This window comes from Homalodisca vitripennis, chromosome 2 (assembly GCF_021130785.1).
Source record: "Homalodisca vitripennis isolate AUS2020 chromosome 2, UT_GWSS_2.1, whole genome shotgun sequence".
NCBI classification, from domain to species: Eukaryota; Metazoa; Arthropoda; class Insecta; order Hemiptera; family Cicadellidae; genus Homalodisca; species Homalodisca vitripennis.
In genome coordinates, this window is record NC_060208.1 from 5,995,952 (window position 1) to 6,019,296 (window position 23,345).

The 23,345-nt window shown below is 32.5% G+C and overlaps 1 protein-coding gene and 1 long non-coding RNA gene across 4 annotated transcripts in view; both read left to right on the forward strand.

The window, feature by feature from the left end:
- LOC124356129 (longitudinals lacking protein, isoforms A/B/D/L-like) overlaps nucleotides 1-23,345 on the forward strand; it is a 605,681-nt gene that overhangs the window by 555,519 nt on the left and 26,817 nt on the right. Inside the window, exon 5 of one of the 3 annotated variants that reach the window (XM_046807280.1) lies at nucleotides 19,511-22,953. The exons of the other annotated variants lie outside the window; for them this stretch is intronic. Coding sequence (XP_046663236.1) covers nucleotides 19,511-20,658 — 1,148 coding nt within the window. The 3' untranslated portion in view covers nucleotides 20,659-22,953. Of the gene's footprint in view, nucleotides 1-19,510; nucleotides 22,954-23,345 lie in introns of those variants that run through there. 3 annotated transcript variants of the gene reach the window in all.
- On the forward strand, nucleotides 11,513-13,169 carry LOC124356149. The gene is made up of 2 exons (XR_006921817.1): nucleotides 11,513-12,660; nucleotides 12,877-13,169. It is a non-coding gene; the product is annotated as an uncharacterized LOC124356149 (long non-coding RNA).

Below are 23,345 nucleotides of genomic sequence, written 5' to 3' on the forward strand. Positions count from 1 at the left end.
TGAAGTTTCCTCCCAATGTTTGTGGGCTTCTTTTCGAACTGGAAGGTCATAGAAGGTAATATCTCTGAGGTTGTACCGATGAACTTCACCCCGCTTTGGTAGGTGCGGACCTTACTGTGTGCATTACAGTTTCTTGATGTATAGTGATACAATGGTGAGGATCGTATGGGTTTTAAAGGTTTCTCTATAGCTGTCAAGTGGTTGTAGTCGTGCAGGTTTTCTGACTGCGAGTTTTTGTTTTTGAGAACCCTTTGAATCTGACCAGCTGAGGTTCCTCCCCGTATAAGCCTCATATAAGCAGCTCTGGTATTTGTTTCGTCAGTAGATGCTGTGATGTTTTTTATTGCAAAGAGGTTGAAACTCAACTTTGTACAGAGTATGTCTACACGAGAAGTACAGGATAGGTTGCTACCAAGAGTTATGCCCAAACACTTCACCTTGTCATTCATTGCGACCTCTGGTATACATCGGATCTCTGCCAAAAGCTATTTGGGCAGTTTTGGTGGTGTTTGCTAAGTCGTTGTTATGACAGTACTGGTAGGCCATATTAAGAGATATGTTGTATGTGATTGCCAGATTTTCAGTTGAGGTTCCACTAAATACCGGGGTTGTGTCGTCAGCATGACATTGATGGTCATGAATATTTTTTTGGCAAATTATAATTCACTGTGTGTATAATTACCTCGTTATATGTAGAGGAAGATACTTAAGTATTCTCATAATACTTTTGTACATGAATTTCTTAGTTTCAATTCAAATAATACAGTTATAACGAGTCTTTGTAGATTGCATCTTTAACTGCCTTATCAGATCTATACAGCATGACATGACATGAAAATGGCTTTGAACTTTGCATTGCATAGTACACGAAACCGAGTTTCCCACATAAATGTTTTATAAGTTAAAATCTTCTTGACACATTATATCTAATACCCACATGTCTTGTTCTGGACTATCATTGCTTTGTTCATTGTCAGCTTCCTGACTTAAATTGTTGCTGTATTTCATATCTGAGTATAATGGTATCAACCGATTCCCCGTGTTAAAGAGAGATAAAACCGAATGTGAGTAATAACAGGAAAAAATGAGGGATAATTGGATCAGTCATTCAGTTCTGCTGTAGCTCATTGATTGCAAGCCATAACCTGTAAGATTATTTCGGTGGGTGGTCTATTAAAATTTACTAAATCATTAACATGTTAAATATATTTTAATATATATATATATATATATATATATATATATATATATATATATATATATATATATTCTTTAATACCTTTACAAATGCATGTACTGCTCTAAATTAAAGTACAATTCTAGTAAATGCAATTTGATTTGTTTTACATTTATTCACAAAATTTTACATTATTCATCTTTCATACATAACCAACTCGATGGACATAATTTTAAAAGTATAAAATTAACATATTTAAGGTTTTTCTTTTGTTTATGTACAAAACATTTCCAAAAACTTGTAATGGATTTTGTTCATAATGAAACATTTTAGATTATAATAACTCAAGATGTCGCTTTTTCTGTTCTGTAAACAATGGAACAATTTTTATTAGGCTTAATTTCAATAATAACGAAGTATATGATGCTGGTAATCCTAATTTCAAAAATTAAAACAAAGCTATTTACGTTCGATTAGTTACTTGCATAGTTTTAACAAACGTATTTTGAATCTGACCAGCTGAAGTTCCTCCCCATGCTACTAAACCCGTATCTCAATTGAGCCTCATATAAAGCTCTGGTATTTGTTTCGCCAGTAGAAGCTGTGACGTTTTTTATTGCAAAGAGGCTGAAACTCGACTTTGTACAGAATATGTCTACACGAGAAGTACAGGATAGGTTGCTACCAAGAGTTATGCCCAAACACTTCACCTTGTCATTCATTGCGACCTCTGGTATACATCGGATCTCTGCCAAAAGCTATTTGGGCAGTTTTCAAACTATATTTATTACCAAGTTTAAAGTAATTTTTGTTAATTTTATTTGTGTCCGATGTGTTAATTCAAGGTAGACATTAAATGTAAAAAAATGAATTAAAATAAATAGAATTTTTAAATTTGTTTTTAAATTTAATTATGTCATTGATAAAAAAAATCAGTAATTATTCACCTTTTATCTCAATAGATTACCTCATCATTGGTAACGACACCTCTACATTCTTTAGTGCCTTATGAGTGCTTGAGTCAATGATCAATACTTTGTGAAATCATTATAGTTTATCCATAGAAACAACAACCTGCGTTTATTCCTTGCTTTTCTCATTAATTATAATTATTAACATTGGGGATATATTATTCATCAATGAGACATTTTGCTTTCTTTGTTTAGTTTCTGCTCCACACGACAACATACAGAATTTTTCATGTTTTGTGTTCCGCATAACTGCATGCTTTGTGAAATAATACGCACCATCGCGATAACCAACAGTTATTGCTTGGCTAACATGGGGTCGATAAATACAAGTTTGATTTATTTTCAGCCTTCGCTCTCTCTGAGGTCCTCTCCAACTTCGAGAGCAGTGGAAGACCTCGATTCCGGTGCCCGGTGTGTGACCGAGGTTATTCCATGAGGCAGAACCTCAAGCGCCACCTGGACTTTGGGTGTGGACAGCGACCTCGGTTCTCGTGCTCGTTGTGTCAGAAGAAGTTTCGCCGTGGTGACTACCTCAAGGACCATCTGAAGTCCATTCATAACCAAGAATTGACCGTTAGGGCCTCCGACGTCACAAGGGAAAATATAAACAAGGCTGTCAATTTTATATGAACCAAAATCGTTGTTACCACTTGTTACCATTGTTATTGTTATTCGTTCATCGTTTTGGATTATTTATTCATGCATTAAAACTGGTCATATCTATCAACATTTTTCAATTTTTGTATAGATCCAACTCGTTTTCTCAATGTTATAAATTTCGACATACAAATATAGTTGTATTATTTTGTTTATGGATCTTAGAGTTTTTTGGATGTGATATTTGGTGTTGTTTTAAATATGAGTAATTAGAAGCGTTTTTATGTAAAACTGAATTAATGTTTATGAAGTTTCAATAGAAACTTTCAACTCGTATCTTATAGTTATTAATAATTTATTATTAAATTATAAAATAGTAAAGTTATTGTATAGTTTTTTTTTTTTTATATCATTTCCATGTTGTTTATCTCTGGCTATATTATTTGTTTAGAAAGATTGAATCGAAAATTAAATAGTATTAATTAATTATGAAATGAATATTATGTTAGTTTACTTGAATTTGAATTCAGGTAATATTGTTGCAAAGTGGTAGGCTCTTAGAATCCATTTAAAAGATAATAGTCATATAAAATGGACAATTTTGCAAGAATGTTAAAACCATCAATAATGTTTTCTAGTATTTTTTGTCTCGGTTTAATATTATAATGATTGTGTTAGTTTCTTGTGGTTTTATGTGAACACTTTCGTAACATTCCCCGTAAGGACTTAAAGTGTTTCTTTTCAGGAGAGACCAAACTCCCAACTACAATTGGAACACAGGAGACTCCATCCTTTGAAGAGATCTATGTGAGAGAAGGAGACTTCCATCCGTACCTGCGAGAGGAAGGAGATCCCTTTCCACAGTCTTCTTCCCAGTCCCTTCCAGAAGTCAAAATGGTTCACTGCGCCAGCTGTTCCCTTAAGTTCTCCTCAAACGTGGAACTTCAGAAGCACATGAAGATAGAGCACCCCAAGATCACTACTCGGCCAGGCGTCTTGTACAAGTGTGTGAAGTGTGGACTGAAGTTCATCGACGAGATGAAGTGGCGGGAACATCTGAATAAGGAGTGTCCTCCTGACGTATGGTGCGCCTTCTGTTCAAAGAAATTCTACAGCAAGGCTGAACTGCAGAGTCACTGCATGAAAGACCACCCGAATATAAGGAATCTGTATAACAGAAAATAATCATTATTGTTACAACGGTCACTTACTTAACACAGCACTAAAACACTGTCTTCTCTGAAAACATGAACAGTTTTTATTTATAAAACCTTAAGCATTAAGACAAGTAACTGTGGTTTATTTCCAAATTGTGGGGATTCTTATTATTTTATATTTACCTTGGAAAATACTAATTGTATTTAGGACGAGACTGCTTCTGAATACATGAGGCCTAGCTTGATAAAGACGAGGGTGGTTTGATGACAGTAACTGGCGTTTTTGTGAGCGATTCACTACTAAGTTATCTATAAACCGTTACTAATTATTGTCACTCTGTGATTGTACAATATTTAAATGTCTGACAAAGCGCTATTTTTATATATAGAAACGGTTCTGGAAAAGACACAGTTTTGTTTTTTACACATGAATGTCTTTTAATATTTTTAATCTTAATCTGAATACGTTGATTTTCCGATACTGATTGTATTCACTGCACATTCATTAGGTTTATGTAATAGCACATATATGTTTTACCTGAATTATGTAATATTTAATGTAAAAGCAATATGAAAAAATCGTGTTTAATAATATCAGGTATACTCAATGGGTAGGAGAATAAATTGTAAAATGGAAGTGCATACTGATTTTGTGTGATTTTTGTTTTATGTAAAAACTTTATCAACAAAAACACTGCTTCTATACTGCCTTTAGTCATTTGTAAAATTACACATTTAACATCTGATGTCATTCATGCCTTTTATTTATGGCTAATGTTTAGCCTGGGTTATTTTACAATTAGGCAGATGTTAGATTTGTTCTAAATGAATTAGTAAATGCGTATAATATAAATATTTAAAATGGTTCAATGTAATTTTAGTTTGTGATATCAAATTTATAATCTTAAATTTTAAGATGTAAAAATTATAGTAAAAAACCTTTACTCATAAGCTTTTCAGAAAAATATTTTAGTCATGTAATTTACTTTACAATGTGTATATAATTTTAATATCTTAAAATTGACTTATATAAGATATATAACTCTATTGTACGTTATGATTGTTTCCCAAGACTACGTAAACTTTTCATTTTGTATTAGCAGCATTTCAGTGAAACTGTTCTCAAAGAGTTAAATTATTGACAAAGTGTTGTTGTTTTAAGTTTTATAAATTAATGGTGATTGTCACTATGTAAACAATGCAAATGTAATATTTCATGTTTTTAATTAAATTTTATGATTTGTTGCAATTTGTTATTCTTTTCCACATTAACCATAAAACAGTGTAGTAAACCAGTGCTCTAGTATCAGCGATCAGAAGATTTGTTGAAAATTTACATATTGTGAATTTAATATGTAAAACTAGTTAAGCGATTCTATTAGGTTGGACCAATGTAAGTAAATAAAAATTTTGATTTAAAAATTTTTCTTTTATGAAAATTATATATATATATATATAAACCATTTTGATTCTGCTAGTTTTGCATTTGGACTTATAGCTCTAAAATGTTTAATGTTTTCAAATTAAAGAGCAGGTCAATGATTTTTATGTTAATTTGTGACTTTCTGTAGCCCCTTGGCATTCTCTGGAGCCGCTCTACCGGTGTGACAACTGTCTCAAGTGTTACCGCCAGAAGAGGAACTTGTGGCGACACCAAAACTTTGAGTGCAACAAGGAGCCTCGTTTTCAATGTCATATTTGCTTCAAGCGGTTCAAGCGGAAAGACCATGTTCAGTCTCATATCATACTTCTTCACAAGGCTGACGTGTCAGGGATGCCAACCCATCTCCCTTCCAGGGCAAATATTCCCTCAATTATTTGTGATAAATAATTAATCTCTTTTTTTCTGTGTATGTATGTGTCTCACTACAGACAGTGTGTTTTATGGGAGATTTTAGTCTTAAGCTACCATGTTATCACATAGAGATTCATGAATTCCTTGCACTGTTTTCTTGGAATAAAATCTCAATTTTGAAGTTACCAAATCCAGACTGGATTAATTAAATTATAATATTAACTTTGAGTTTTATTTTCACTCCCTCTTTTGTTAACGAAAAAGCTAAATTTATGTTAGAAATTTACAATATTTCGTTATATAACTTACAGTTCATTAATTTTATCATGCTCTTACAAAAAACAGAGAAATATTTGTTTCTAGTGAATCATCCAATACTTTTTGAAAAACCGTTTTTCAAATTCTCCCTAATTCTAAATTAACTACCTAATAGTTGTTGCTTACAAATGGAATATGTTAAAGATTTTAATGAGGTTCTTTTATTTGCTCTTTTGTCTACATGAAGTGGGACTGAAGTTTTGTCAGTTTTAGTTCAGCTTTAACACTAATAGGTTTAGACGGCATTAATGCAGTGAACTATATTAGTAAACTAACATTACACTAATTGAAAACCAGTTGTTATTAAAAATACAATACCGTTTAAATGTTTGTCGATTATAAACTTGGTGAATCAGAAATACATGGGATTTGTTTTGCAGACTTTCCACTGGTGCACTCGAAACACAACGAAGGCCCCTTTTCCTGCACAAAGTGCGAGAAGGTTTACAGCTACAAGCGTAACTTGGACAGGCATGTCAAGTACGAATGTGGCCAAGAGCCGAGGTTTCAGTGTCCATATTGCCACAAACGGAGCAAGCTCAAGTCTAACATGCTCAAACACGTTGGGATCTGTCGGCACGCCAACCTGTTCTTGCCTACTTGAGTTCAACTCTAGTTTCCGTCATATAATGTAAAATTTGCTTGGTTTGATTTGGTTCAAACAAACATTGTATCTAAATCAATAATTAATTTGGAAAACAATTTTAATAATACAGTGATGTTTAAAACTTTTTGTAATCGTTTTATTACGTTTTAGTGGTAAAGCGTATCCATGTTAGAATGTAATTGGTTGAAAATGTCATCATTATGATGTCTTATTGTATACATTTTTCAAGCAAGAAGCGGTTAAAGCTATTTTATTTCTTTGTTACCTATTTTTGTTGGATTAGTTCCTAGGATTATTATTACAGTAAAGTTCCTTAATGTACATAAATTCATTGCACTCTGTATGAAGCAAAATGTTATAGGCAGTCTTTTGTGTTTGTAATTGAATGGTTTAGATTTAAATTGAGTTGTTATAATATTTGTTTTTTTATTTCATTGTTATATATTTTGATAGTTTTAATTTGAAGATTAAAAGTGTTTAGAATGTATGTTGTTTGTTACCAATATTTCTTCCTTCTCCTTCTAATTGTCTTTGTACAGTGACTCATAGTACTTTTTAATTCCATTTTGTAAAAGAGCAAGATAAAAGAGCTATTAATTCATCATTTCCTATTATCATAACATATTTTTACATATTATGGTCAATTGAAACCCCTTAAGACTCTTAGAAATGCCACCATCCAATCCACATTTTGAATTTTCACATTGAAAGCATTTTGGATAGAGTTTCTGATTCCTCCTTAGAATTCATCATTACAATCTATCCTGAAAGAATAGTCTAGCAATAATCATTTAGTAATAGAACAAGTCAATAAGCATAAAACTCCAAATTCAGACAGAACAGAAGTATTAGGATGCAGAGTAAAATGTTAAACAATCTGTTACTTTCTTCAAAAAGTGCCTGGTTAACCAAAATAGTGAAGAAGCTGCTCTAAAATCATCTAGTGTTTTGGTTTCTTACATATCTCATGATCTAATATTTATTAATTTATTTAGTACAATGTGTGTGTGTATTGTACTTAATTTAATTGAGTTATGTTACAACACAATTTGTGGGTTAACCAAAAAATTAGTATCTTTAACAGTGCACATTTCTATTGGGGTGACTCTAATCGTGTATTATGTCTTCAGATTACATCCGCCTCCAAGGTTTGCTGGATCCCTGGAAGCCCTTAAGGTCACAGAAGGAGGGAGCATTTGAGTGTAAGAAGTGCAAGAAACGTTACATCCAGAAGCAGACATTGAACAGACATGTGCAGTACGAGTGTGGGAAACAGCCGCAGTTCCAGTGCACTTGGTGCGGTCACCGAGCGAAGCAGAAGGCGAATCTTCTCACTCATCTGCGGAACCGGCACTTGACTCAGCTCAACGAAATGCTGCAGTGTACCGGCGACATCAGCAGTTTCTTCAGCAAAGTTACGTGATATGTCACAATGGTTTATGTTGCCATGGCCACGGATAAGTAGGAATTCGATGTTGGTTGAATGGATACCAATATGTCTAACGCCAGAATCCATGTTTATAAACATGAACATTCAAGCCCGCTGGGATACTTCAGGGGTTAGCTTGACGGAAATATACCATAAGGTCATTAGTTTGATTCTGCCGCTCTGTCATATGTTACTCCGTTACTTTCCTTCGTCAGACAGACTCAAGTTTGGCTAGTAAATTGTAGTTTGGACAGTTGAGATAAAAGTGGAAAAAAGTTTAGAAGAATTTTTCTCCTAAAATTATAGTAAGAGATGGTTCAAAGTAAGATTCTACATAGATACTTTCAGTTGTCAAATTGTAATGTCAGATTAGAAATGCCAAGTGAGAAGAAAGGTTTTGGAACTAATTATGAAGGCACGCTATTGAACTATTTTATATCAAAATTGCCTTCCATAATGTGTTAGTTATTGAAGTTTCACCAAAGTGTTTGGTTACATTTATATTGAAATTTGTTGCCAAATAAGTAACTACTGGGTGACAAAAATGTCAGGTGGTCATTTCGTTTTCTGGCGGAACCTGTAACTATTTTATATCAAAATTGCCTTCCATAATGTGTTAGTTATTGAAGTTTCACCAAAGTGTTTGGTTACATTTATATTGAAATTTGTTGCCAAATATGTAACAACTACTGGGTGACAAAAATGTCAGGTGGTCATTTCGTTTTCTGGTGGAACCTGTATTTCTTCACTGCAATATTTCTCGTAATTTGATGTGGTTTTATATATGATTTTTTTTTAAATCTAAAACTGTTCTTGGAACAGGTAGGTATTCAGCCTGTTTGTCATGATTTATTTATCACCCATTTCGCAAAAACAGTGAGAGCCTCTAATTAAATCAGGTTTGATGAAATTAATAACATGAAGCAAGTGCTCTATTATTGTATAACAATTGTTTTCACCAATCTTTGTATTATTTGTTCTGCACTTAACTAACGCTGCAGCTCCATTGTTAACATTGTTTTGGACATTTAAATAATGATTTGCCACCGCTTTATTAATTATGCCTTCTCTCATTATTGCTTCTTAAACATTCCAACAAAATGTAGTTGTTTTATAATTTTGCATTAGCACCTTTTAGTTCTCAGAATTTTCAGTGCAATGCAAATTTGACAAAGTATTGGTAAAACGACGTGAGCTTGGCAAAGTCTACATGCTACTATAATCAGGCAGGCAATGCCTGTGGAGCAAACCACACCAAGATGACAATTTAGATCAGCCTATCATTGAGTTACTCGCTGGGCTGGACAGGTTTTGTATATAGCTGCAGTTTGAGAACAGGATATTGAAAGTAACGAATAACATCAAGTTATGAATAAAATTTAAAAACTGAGGTAAAATTGTATTTTTTATTCCTAAAATACAAATCTTTGTAATCAAACATATATTATTTTATCAATATTTCAAAGACAAACAACCAAGGTGTTAAGTAACCTTAACTCACTAGCTACAGTTGATGAGTATAGGTGGAAAAAGTGTGCAACCTCCAGTTTTGTCTTCAAGAGCTGTAAGATAACTGTAATATTCTTAAGAGTTAATACCTTGTGAGTAGTTTTTTATTTGACAGTTAAAATGGTCTGATATAACAAAGCTATTTTAATACTTTAAGAACACTTAGATTTTTAATTATGAGAATAGAAACCTCTTAGGTAATAATTTATTTATACTGTTGCCATACATTATAACTTACATCTGCCTGTATAGTATTAAGACTGTTATAACTAGAGACAGTTAATATACAATACCGAGGTGTCTTATATATGTACCACCTGGATAATGAGGGTTAATCAATTGTGACTTCCCAAACTATTGCATGCCTAAGTAGTCCAAACCAGTCTTTATAAAAAACAATATTCACCATTAATTTATGGTTACTAAAGAATTAATTCAAGAAACTAAATGCCTCTTTTGTTACTATTCGCTTTTATTTCTTTGAAATATTATGTAATATTATTGTTTTTCCTAGCGATAAAGATAGTTTTTACTGATTTGTTACATTACATTTCCAGATAGTTTATGTACTAAAACAAACTTGTTTATGAATATTTTGTTTTTAAATGCCAATTAAACAATTAACTACTATAACATTTTAGGAATGTCCATGTCTAGTGAATTGCTTGTGTTTGCTGTTTTCATGATTGGTGTTACCTAAGGAAATCAACATCTTGGAATTCCTCCTTATAAGGTATGTACTGGTGTTCTTAAGATGTAATTTTAATATACAGTTTAGATATATACTATGTGCATCTAAACAATTTTCCTGAAAACGTTTTCATAACAAATTTTATTTATTTTTTAATGATCTTTCGTATAATTGCCTACAATAATAACTACAAATGTATTGGGATATAAAATAAATAAGTTTAAAATGTATGGATAGAAACTAATACATGGTTTCCTTGTTTTTAGTCTCTCTTTAGTAGTCTTTATTCATAAAAATAGAGCAGTATAATATTTTATTTTAATAAAATAAAATGATGTTTGAAGTTATTAACATTTCATATTGTTTTCTGTGGTTGTTTAACATACCAAAGTACTAAATACTCCCTTTATAGCAATATATTCTTGCAGCTTGTAACACGACTACCTGTTTACAGACTTCTCAGTCCATCATGGGAGACGTACAAAGGCTGCTCCGTACGTTTGTCTTAAGTGCGGCAAGACGTACTGTGAGAAACGTAATCTCTGGAGGCACGAGAAGTACGAGTGTGGTCAACTGCCGAGGTTCGTCTGCCCTTACTGTAAGAGAGGCTTCAAGCACAAACACGTCATCGAGAATCACCTCAAGTGCTGCAAGTGTGCTCCGAAATTCCCACAGGCCCTTTCCGTTTAGTTTTTGTACATTAACTTTTTCAAGGCTTTTGGAATAAGATGTGAAAATAAAATTAATTTTTCATTAAAATAGTGTTGAAATTTTATTGACATGTCTAAAAGATATATGATGAGGTAATACAGAGACGAAGGGCTATGTGACAGCAGCGTAGTGTTTTCCATCTCTATCGATCTAAAATTATAAAATTTTATTGACATGTCTAAAAGATATATGATGAGGTAATACAGAGACGAAGGGCTATGTGACAGCAGCGTAGTGTTTTCCATCTCTATCGATCTAAAATTATAAAATTTTATTGACATGTCTAAAAGATATATGATGAGGTAATACAGAGACGAAGGGCTATGTGACACAGCAGCGTAGTGTTTTCCATCTCTATCGATCTAAAATTATAAAATTTTATTGACATGTCTAAAAGATATATGATGAGGTAATACAGAGACGAAGGGCTATGTGACAGCAGCGTAGTGTTTTCCATCTCTATCGATCTAAAATTATAAAATTTTATTGACATGTCTAAAAGATATATGATGAGGTAATACAGAGACGAAGGGCTATGTGACAAGCAGCGTAGTGTTTTCCATCTCTATCGATCTAAAATTATAAAATTTTATTGACATGTCTAAAAGATATATGATGAGGTAATACAGAGACGAAGGGCTATGTGACACTTAGCAGCGTAGTGTTTTCCATCTCTATCGATCTAAAATTATAAAATTTTATTGACATGTCTAAAAGATATATGATGAGGTAATACAGAGACGAAGGGCTATGTGACAGCAGCGTAGTGTTTTCCATCTCTATCGATCTAAAATTATAAAATTTTATTGACATGTCTAAAAGATATATGATGAGGTAATACAGAGACGAAGGGCTATGTGACAGCAGCGTAGTGTTTTCCATCTCTATCGATCTAAAATTATAAAATTTTATTGACATGTCTAAAAGATATATGATGAGGTAATACAGAGACGAAGGGCTATGTGACACTTAGCAGCGTAGTGTTTTCCATCTCTATCGATCTAAAATTATAAAATTTTATTGACATGTCTAAAAGATATATGATGAGGTAATACAGAGACGAAGGGCTATGTGACAGCAGCGTAGTGTTTTCCATCTCTATCGATCTAAAATTATAAAATTTTATTGACATGTCTAAAAGATATATGATGAGGTAATACAGAGACGAAGGGCTATGTGACACTTAGCAGCGTAGTGTTTTCCATCTCTATCGATCTAAAATTATAAAATTTTATTGACATGTCTAAAAGATATATGATGAGGTAATACAGAGACGAAGGGCTATGTGACACTTAGCAGCGTAGTGTTTTCCATCTCTATCGATCTAAAATTATAAAATTTTATTGACATGTCTAAAAGATATATGATGAGGTAATACAGAGACGAAGGGCTGTGTGACACTTAGCAGCGTAGTGTTTTCCATCTCTATCGATCTAAAATTATAAAATTTTATTGACATGTCTAAAAGATATATGATGAGGTAATACAGAGACGAAGGGCTATGTGACACTTAGCAGCGTAGTGTTTTCCATCTCTATCGATCTAAAATTATAAAATTTTATTGACATGTCTAAAAGATATATGATGAGGTAATACAGAGACGAAGGGCTGTGTGACACTTAGCAGCGTAGTGTTTTCCATCTCTATCGATCTAAAATTATAAAATTTTATTGACATGTCTAAAAGATATATGATGAGGTAATACAGAGACGAAGGGCTGTGTGACACTTAGCAGCGTAGTGTTTTCCATCTCTATCGATCTAAAATTATAAAATTTTATTGACATGTCTAAAAGATATATGATGAGGTTAATACAGAGACGAAGGGCTATGTGACAGCAGCGTAGTGTTTTCCATCTCTATCGATCTAAAAATTATAAAATTTTATTGACATGTCTAAAAGATATATGATGAGGTAATACAGAGACGAAGGGCTATGTGACAGCAGCGTAGTGTTTTCCATCTCTATCGATCTAAAATTATAAAATTTTATTGACATGTCTAAAAGATATATGATAAGGTAATACAGAGACGAAGGGCTATGTGACAGCAGCGTAGTGTTTTCCATCTCTATCGATCTAAAATTATAAAATTTTATTGACATGTCTAAAAGATATATGATGAGGTAATACAGAGACGAAGGGCTATGTGACAGCAGCGTAGTGTTTTCCATCTCTATCGATCTAAAATTATAAAATTTTATTGACATGTCTAAAAGATATATGATAAGGTAATACAGAGACGAAGGGCTATGTGACAGCAGCGTAGTGTTTTCCATCTCTATCGATCTAAAATTATAAAAATTTTATTGACATGTCTAAAAGATATATGATAAGGTAATACAGAGACGAAGGGCTATGTGAAGCGTAGTGATCTCTATCGATCTAAATTGACACCTGATGAGGTAATACAGAGACGAAGGGCTATGTGACAGCAGCGTAGTGTTTTCCATCTCTATCGATCTAAAATTATAAAATTTTATTGACATGTCTAAAAGATATATGATGAGGTAATACAGAGACGAAGGGCTATGTGACAGCAGCGTAGTGTTTTCCATCTCTATCGATCTAAAATTATAAAATTTTATTGACATGTCTAAAAGATATATGATGAGGTAATACAGAGACGAAGGGCTATGTGACACTTAGCAGCGTAGTGTTTTCCATCTCTATCGATCTAAAATTATAAAATTTTATTGACATGTCTAAAAGATATATGATGAGGTAATACAGAGACGAAGGGCTATGTGACAGCAGCGTAGTGTTTTCCATCTCTATCGATCTAAAATTATAAAATTTTATTGACATGTCTAAAAGATATATGATGAGGTAATACAGAGACGAAGGGCTATGTGACAGCAGCGTAGTGTTTTCCATCTCTATCGATCTAAAATTATAAAATTTTATTGACATGTCTAAAAGATATATGATGAGGTAATACAGAGACGAAGGGCTATGTGACACTTAGCAGCGTAGTGTTTTCCATCTCTATCGATCTAAAATTATAAAATTTTATTGACATGTCTAAAAGATATATGATGAGGTAATACAGAGACGAAGGGCTATGTGACAGCAGCGTAGTGTTTTCCATCTCTATCGATCTAAAATTATAAAATTTTATTGACATGTCTAAAAGATATATGATGAGGTAATACAGAGACGAAGGGCTATGTGACACTTAGCAGCGTAGTGTTTTCCATCTCTATCGATCTAAAATTATAAAATTTTATTGACATGTCTAAAAGATATATGATGAGGTAATACAGAGACGAAGGGCTATGTGACAGCAGCGTAGTGTTTTCCATCTCTATCGATCTAAAATTATAAAATTTTATTGACATGTCTAAAAGATATATGATGAGGTAATACAGAGACGAAGGGCTATGTGACACTTAGCAGCGTAGTGTTTTCCATCTCTATCGATCTAAAATTATAAAATTTTATTGACATGTCTAAAAGATATATGATGAGGTAATACAGAGACGAAGGGCTGTGTGACACTTAGCAGCGTAGTGTTTTCCATCTCTATCGATCTAAAATTATAAAATTTGGTATATACATAATTTTTAAGATACCAATATTAATTTTCCTAAAAGTGTAAATCAGTATAGTTATACCTATACTGATTTAGATTTATTATTTCTTAGACGTTTTGAATAATAAATAAATCCCACCCATAAAATGTAAAACAGGAGGCTTGGGCTCCATACCCCCACCCCATACCCCCACCCCATACCGCCACCCCATATTATGTAGTTGTGCAGTTCCAAATAGAAACGTCTCATTTATTGTGTTATAAAACAGTGGATTCATTTCATACCACCATTCACAAAACAAGGTTTTTCTATTACGTCAGTGATTAGCATGGATTTTAGCTTGTCACATACAATGCTTTCAATTTTATTGTAAAATATTGTGCTGGACTCTCCCTCCATGGCAAAAAGTATGAAATGAACATTTTCCATCGTTCAGTGATAAAAAAATTCAGTAACACTACGTTTCGAGATCTGCAATCTGATCTCTTCTTCAGTTAAATAACTGACCTAGCATATAATTACAAACCAGATTAAAATAAACAAGTCATACCAAAACGTTGTGACACGCCACCATGTTGTGTGTCAACTTCACTAACTCTAAAACATGCACTTAATAAAACTAAACACAACACTAATTGAGGGGATCTTGATCATTGTAGTAGGTAGATGGTTAAATAATTTTCATAAGATGTTTAGAAGTAGTCATTCAGCCTGGTATGGGAAGAATGATTATCTGGACAGTGAAATGATTACCAAATTATATGATATTGTATAATACACTAATAGAAAAATGTTAATTGTCAAAAAATGAAAACAGTATGTTAAAATACGTTGAAGATATTTGTTAAAGCATAGATTATGTATCTAAACTTTATTTGGTAATGTATTTAGAACTAACTTTTCATATTTTAAATATCAGTTGGAATGTTACGTTTTATATTTCAGCGCAAGCTTTAATTTTTGTGTTCAAACCAACGTTAATGACTGATTAAAAACGTTATAGAATGGTGACAATCACTTGACTGTTGGATGTGACTGTATTTTGTAATGAAATGTGTTAATTGCAGACTGGAACTGGTTGAACGACGCTGAACTGCTGCAGCTGAGCACGACGAGTCGGCGGCGCACGCGGGAAGCGGCATACTGCTGTGTCCATTGCTCCAAGTCCTACTGTCAGAAGCAGCACTTGCGCAGGCACCAGCTGTACGAGTGCGGACGTGAACCGATGTTTCAGTGTCCATACTGCCCCAAGCGCTGCAAACAGAAGATACACGTCCAGAGTCATATCAGGCGGAAACACGAGAAACTCGGGGAGAACATGATGGTGCCTGGCACAGGCGGAGTGGTCCTGTAGGGTCTAACAGTATCGGCCTCGTGTTGTAATTTTAACTTTTAGAGTTGGGGAAGACCAAATCCTTGTAGATTGGATTTTACATAAATAGTGACTCTTCTTTGTTGCTATTGGTACCTATTGTTTTGTTATTCAATCAGTTGTTAAATAATACTGGTTCTTAACCAACTTCATTTTCATTCATTTAAATCACAGTCATATTAGAAATTGTTAATTCATCTTCAAATATGTTCTCTGTATATGTAAGACTAAAGTCAAAAATGAGTGATTGGTTTTAAATTTTCCTTGGACGTCCTTTTATAACTTTTTTCAGATACTAAAGTCTTCTTGAAGACTAATTGTCAGTGTCAAATTTCAGTACAATCGCTCCAGTAGTTTTTATGTGACTGAGTAACAGAAATACGAACACAGACAGATCATTAGATTTGTAGACAATTGTATAGATTGAGATCACCACTGGTGCTTGCAGGTGTTTAACCTTCTTAAAGATTAAAATGCTTCCATTATATTGTAATTGAGAGTCCATTCAGTTATTGTCTACCAATTTTTATAATCTCATATTTTCATTTAACAGGTAGTAATTTATTGCTTGTGACCATTTTGTGATTTGAAATTCTAGTCATAGTTTTGTTACCTTGTAATGTAAAAAGAAAAATATTGATCACGAAAGGGTCGTTGTGTTCTGTTAATATGTGAAGGCCACCACGTTTTGTAAATTGTGTAATAAATTATTTTTTTAATAAAGTGTTGTTTCTTAGATTTATCCCTCGGATGTTTGCTTTCACACTTTTGGGTAAAGTTGCAGTGCCTCTAAGTATTGGGCTGTGCAGCCCAGTCAGCTCCAGGAGCTAATTTGCGCAGTGCGCATGCAAATATTATCAATGGAGTAATCGGAAGGTTGTAATGACGTTCTGAATGGAGTTCTTGTATTGATGAGGTGTGATCCACAGTTTCAGCAGGTGTACCAACCTTCGTGTGCCCCAAGTGCGGAAAAGTCTACAGGAAGAAGCAGACATTGACGAGGCATCTAACGTACGAGTGTGGCCAAGAGCCTCGCTTCTTGTGCGTGATTTGCGGCCAGCGCTTCAAGCAGAAGATACACCTGAGGTCGCATGTAGTGCGTCGCCACAGTTCATCTCATTTGCCTCTGTAATCGGCTGCCATTACTTCAGATTCAAATGACAAATTATTGATAATTGTGTTTCACAGTGGAATCGGCTTTTGCCACTTATTAATGTGATTTATAAATAAATTGATAATTTAATTTATGAATGGAGTTATCATGTTACGTTTTATTAATATACTGCAGACAAATAATGTTTCATGTGAATTAATTAAAGATTTTAGACCAAATTAAATACAGATTGTTGAAAAATTATTATATTTGTTTAATTTTTGTATACACATGTTCAGTTTCATTTAATACAGATAACCCTTTACCGTAATAATTTTTTTATATAAAGAAACCTTATTCAACTGTAAATATCATTATAACACTTCATATTTCAATACAACATATTGAGTTAATTACCAATAAACAAATGTTGAGTTAACAAAACCCATGTGTCAGATACATTAAAAATTGTTCAAAGATTGTTTTTTAGATATAAATTACCAAAAATTGTAATATTGACATCAAATACAATTGTATTGATTAGTTGAAATAAAATTTCTAAATATCATATTTTATAATAAACTGTAGTTTACAACTTTGTACCTTAATCCTCTCAGATAGTCTTGTTTCCTTTAATGTGATTCCTATTCAAACTGATCTACAAAATATATTCATTACTTACCATTATGTAGGCATAAATTGTAGAATGAAATGGTTTTCCACTCTTTTGTTTTCCAGAATTTATGAAAAGAACGTTGAAAACTGGTGCAGTTAAGTTTGAACATATGATATTGTTTAAATAAGTATATGATCTGGTATCAGTCTTTAAAGCCATTTTTCACAAAGAATTAAATATTATTACATTATGTTTAACGTTATGTTTTAGTTACCTGACAGACCAATCTGAGCTATAAAAATTATATTTGCTTTAATATACACAGATTAGAATTTCCTAAAAATATGATCATGGCTAAGAATTGTTTAACAGGTTATAGTATCAAAATAAATTAATAGAATCAAGAATCAAGAATCTTTATTGTCATCCCACATAACAATGTATTGACAACGTCAGAATAGCACTAGTAGGCCTAAATAAATATATAAATATGACCAACATATAGGAGCACATAAATTAAAAATTAAAATTTAAAATTTAAAATTAAAAATTAAATTAAAATTAAAATAGCCTACAACAAAACAGTTTATAAATCACATAGCACATAAAAATCAACATAGCCAAATTTACATGAAAATGCAATCACTTATACTACACGAATAAAATTCTTCTACAGAATAAAAAGCTTTTTCTTTTAACCATTTAGTCATTGAATTCTTAAAATCTTTACATGAAATGTCTCTTACAACTAATGGTAACTTATTAAAGAGTTTTACGCCTAAATAAAGATATGCACCGTGTGTTTTAGATAGTCTAGCAAACGTCTGATCAATAGAATGTTGGTTTCTAGTATAATGATTGTGGACTGAGCTTCTTAAATTAAATAATTCTAAGTTTTCTTTTACATACGATAAAATTTGTAAGATAAAAATTGAAGGAAGCGTAAGTATATCATATTCTATAAAATATGGTTTACAGGTGTCACTATAGCTAATGTTAAAAATTGTACGCACAGCCCTCTTTTGGCACAAGAAAACCTCTTTAGCACCACTAGATCCACCCCAGAGAAGGGTGCCATACAGAAGGTGAGAGTGGAAAAGAGCAAAATAAGCCTTTAAAACTAAATTACAACTAGTACAAAGTTTAAGTTTCTTAAGTAAAAAGATAACTCTACATAGACGAGCACACAAGGCATCAGTATGTGCTCTCCATGTAAGCCTTGAGTCAAGATGGAGACCCAGTAACTTAACAGACTTATTTACAGAGTTGACACCTAGGTTAAATATTATTTCCTCTGACTTATCCTCATTAACTCTTAGACTATTTGCAGTAAACCAAAGGTAGGATCTCTCTTTCATATAGTCCATCATAACAAGATTAAGCTCAGGAAGTTTACTAGAATACATAAATTGGCAAAAGCTTTGAAAGGTTCTTTATCTTTAGAATGTAATGCTTGTAATCATTGTTTCTATTATTTTAATTTATTCCAGGATATCATTGGGCATTGCATTTCTTTAATTGTGAGAAATGATAACTTTCCTTAATTTTAGTTCCTGTATTTACTGTTTTGTAGTTTCTTCTTACCTCTCTTAGAATTAAAAATATTTTGTAATACCTTAATCCCTAACGCTTAATCCTTAATCTCAAATTGAGCTTAATTTTTGTTGTACTTTGGCTTTCCATTGTCTGTCCTCTATTTAAACATTAATCTAATGTTTATCTAAATTGTTGTTGGAAAATTTTTATGCTCTTACACTATGAAATTAAAAAAATACAAATGGTAACTTTTGGTAATTTAGTTAACACCACTACTAAAAGCATGGAATTACTAACATTGTTTATATAAGAAAATTTATGTTTTATCTTTATTGAGTATTAATACCTAGTGTACTATAAATATTTGGAAGAGTAAAGGTGCAACTGTTGTTTACAGATCTTCAAGGACTTGTGAAGAAGGAAAATGAATTGTCTACAAGTTCCCCAGACCATGATGCTACTCCAAAACGGGATTCGAAGAATGTTTCAAGATATGAGATAGACCAGATCTCACCCCCGTCCACGGAGGGTGGTCAACAAGGAAAGAGAATCATATGTTCTAAGTGCCAAAAGTATGTGCATAAGACAAGCAAGGCACTGCATTCTAAATACTACTGTGGTAGGGTGCACGACGAGAGTGAGTGGAAGTTGCTGGACAGATTGGCGTTTTGTATGAAGTGCAACAGGACTCAGCTTCCGGACGCGATCGAGTTCCATGTCAAATATCTGTGCAGGAAGAAACCTATCATAGTCCAGTGCTTTTACTGCCCACGATTTTTCAAGGAATATAAGGGCCTATTGATGCACACTATCCACGCTCACAAGAAGAAACACAGGTTTCAAGACTTATTATCTATTCTGCCTCCAGCCGACTCGATCAAAGCAGAAAAAACACCTTTGAAAGTCGTCAAACACTTCACTAACACCTTCTCATCGCTTGAGGCCGAAAGTTTTGTGGAGAAGAGAGGCATAGATTCCTCTGATAGACGCTTACATGTCAGGCAGAAGACGTGTTACACGTGTCAGAAATGTGAGAAGAAACTCCTGGGCATCCACTCATATGAGAACCACATCAATACCAAGTGCGAATCTGAAAGTCTTTACACTTGCTTTTATTGCTTGTTCAAGGCAGAGTTTGTCTTTGAAATTTTGGATCACATGGGGGAGCAGCACGAGAAACAGCACAATACTTACGATGTGATTCAAGCACAGATGACCGGTATCATTCCTGTTCTGAAAATCCCGATGCAAGATCAGGTTTCTAGTGTGTTTCAAGTGAGCCAATTCACCCAACAAAAACGATGTGATCCACCTTTGACCCCAGCCTCCTTGCCAGAGTCCTATGAGCAGAAACCAATAGTTGCCAAAGTGGATGGTAATTTGAAAAAGAAAAGTAATCCTGTGGTTCGTGAGAAAGTGAGAACACGAAATTCAGTTGCTCAGATTAACTTAGGTTTGGGAGCCTCCAGAAAAAATGTGAAAATCGGAAAAGTTGTTTTAAACAATGGAATACGTTCTAAGAGAAGGGTAATCAGTAAAGTTTAATGTTAGAAATATAATAAAAACTTTCATCCAAATGATATGATGATTCATAAGAAATATTATTGTGGGAAAGAAAATAAAATGAAACCATGGGTGTTTGAACATAATGGCAAAGCACAGTGAATTATCAGTTGAATTCTCCATGTGAAATACATGTGTGGTAAGGTCATGCCTGTCATATAGTGTTTCTACTGTACTGCAATTTCGTACTAATACAAGGGCATAATAATTCACATGAAAAGTCCATAACACGACACATTGCTATGAAGATCTCACTTCAATTCTGCCAGAAGCCGAATATATTGCTTGCACTTAACGTGTTTCCAACAGCCCGAAGGTTATAAAGCATCCCTTCATTTATCATCCCCTAATGAAAAAGAATAGTTACGATGAAAAAGGCAAAGCCTTAAATTCTGTACAATGCCTGAGATTTCCATCCATTGAAGATTGCTGTGCGTGCTTATACTGTGAGAAAGTGTACACTAAAGCTTTCAAAAGATTGTTTCACATGGAGCATACAAACGATAAACACCACAACCTTTATGACCTACTCCGGTCAAAAATGAAGGAATCCATATTAAAAGATTAAATCAACATTTTAATCACATATTGCATCAAGGACGCTGGCTAAAAAAACAAGATTAAGTATTATTTTCAAAAAGTACTCATTATACTTGATTACAAATTGAATGAAGAGTACATGCTATTTTGCTAGGATTAACTTTAGACAGATATTATGAATACTGCAACACATGGCATATGTTGTTAGATTTTTTAAAATCTCTGTTCAAATATCAAATATCTATATTGTTCCATTGTTAAATTTATCATTGTTGACAGTATAATTTTTTATTCTATAGAATGAAAATAGAATTCCTAGAAAGTTTAATTTTGTAATGTTATTATGTGATTAATTGGTAAAATTGATTTTCTGTCTATAAAATTATTGTTTTATTATTTCAAATATTTGACTGAACCGTAACTGTTGTTGTACCACCGTTTTCTGGAAGTGATGACCAATCTTTTTTCGGCTAACCAGTGACTTCCAAAGTCTAGGGTCAAATAGGAATATACATTTTAGAGATATCATTACAGGTTACAGACTTTAATTTGTGTAACCATTGAAACCGTGCCACATGAACTTAATATTTAGATAACTGTAAACATATGTTTCTTGTTCTTGTTTCTTGACAGGTTGTTTGCCTGTCTGATTGTTTTCTCAGACACCATGTAGTAGTTGTCAATATATGTGCAACAAATACAGTATTTTTCAGTATGTTAGAAAATTGACTTTACACAATACTACATCTGCTAACCTTAACAGAAAGGTTGAAAAAATATTGTATAAAATATTGTTTTAATCTATTACTTAAATAATATATAAAGAAATAATATATTATGCTGCTTATTATTTATATAACTGTTCTCTGTATTTTCTCAGTACTCTTCCAAAGTTTACTTTAGTTAAGATAATGTAAACAATTATTGACAGGTTTTTACAAGTAAGGTACTCAAGAGAACTGACCAGAGAAATCTATAACAAATACTCACTTAACTTGTGTACATTTAGGGAATAATTATACGAGATATGAAGATGCCAATGAGTGTGTTGTATGAAAATTAAAAAAATAATTCATTGAAGTAGCTTTTTTACTTCAGTACAATATGAATAGAACAATTGGCAGAGGAATATTTTGTATGAGGCAGTGTTTTTTAGGAGATGGAGATTTCCATCCATGTTGATTGCTCAATTTTTAAATAATATTTATTATAAACTTCCATTTACTACATATTTATTGATTCTTCTCACAGGTGGAAAATAATTAAGGCCTTCTGAAAAACTTATTTTTTGGGTTTTCTGTAATGAAAAACATGTTTGAGAGTTATCAAACATGTATTAGTTAAAAAGTATAGTTAATAATAATACAAAGCATGTACTGTGTTGTTTTTTACATATTATTATTATTATTATTATATTAGTATATGAAGTGCTCAACTAAGACCAAGTATGATGTACCTTATGAAACTTAAAGTTCATTTTTATAGCTTAATATATTTATACTCAGGTAATTACGGGTACTTTGCTATGTGTGGAAAAACTTTTTACTGTACAATATAATAACAATTTACAACCATATTAAATACCATATCTATAGAAGTTTATTGAATTACTGTCAAGAATTAAATTAAATGCTAATGTTTAATTTAATTGTATTTATTTTATAGTATTTCTACTTTAAGTATAGCTGTAATAATTTCTGTATATTTTAAATTTTTAAATAAATTTGATTTAAGTACTATGATCTTTTAGTAGCCTGAATATTACTCTGAATATATTTATACTACAAGTTAATTTTACATGTATGTAGCTTCAAGAAAATTTTTTTTTAATGTTCTGTTACCACCTCAAATAATAATGTGTGTAAGTACTGTGGAATATTGCCATTACAAGTTAATAAAGTTGATAAGTCTTTAGACGAAGCAATTTTGCATTTTTGAATTCTGTCTTAGTAATTTAGTAATACTTCAAAAATGTATTACTAAATACATTTTTAGTAATACATACTAAATACAATTCAGTAGTAATACTTACTACTGAATAATAGAATAAATATTTTTTATAAAGAGTCTAAGTAATCGAAAAATGATTTATTGGTGTTGTTTATTTATGTGGTTAAAGAGTACAAAGT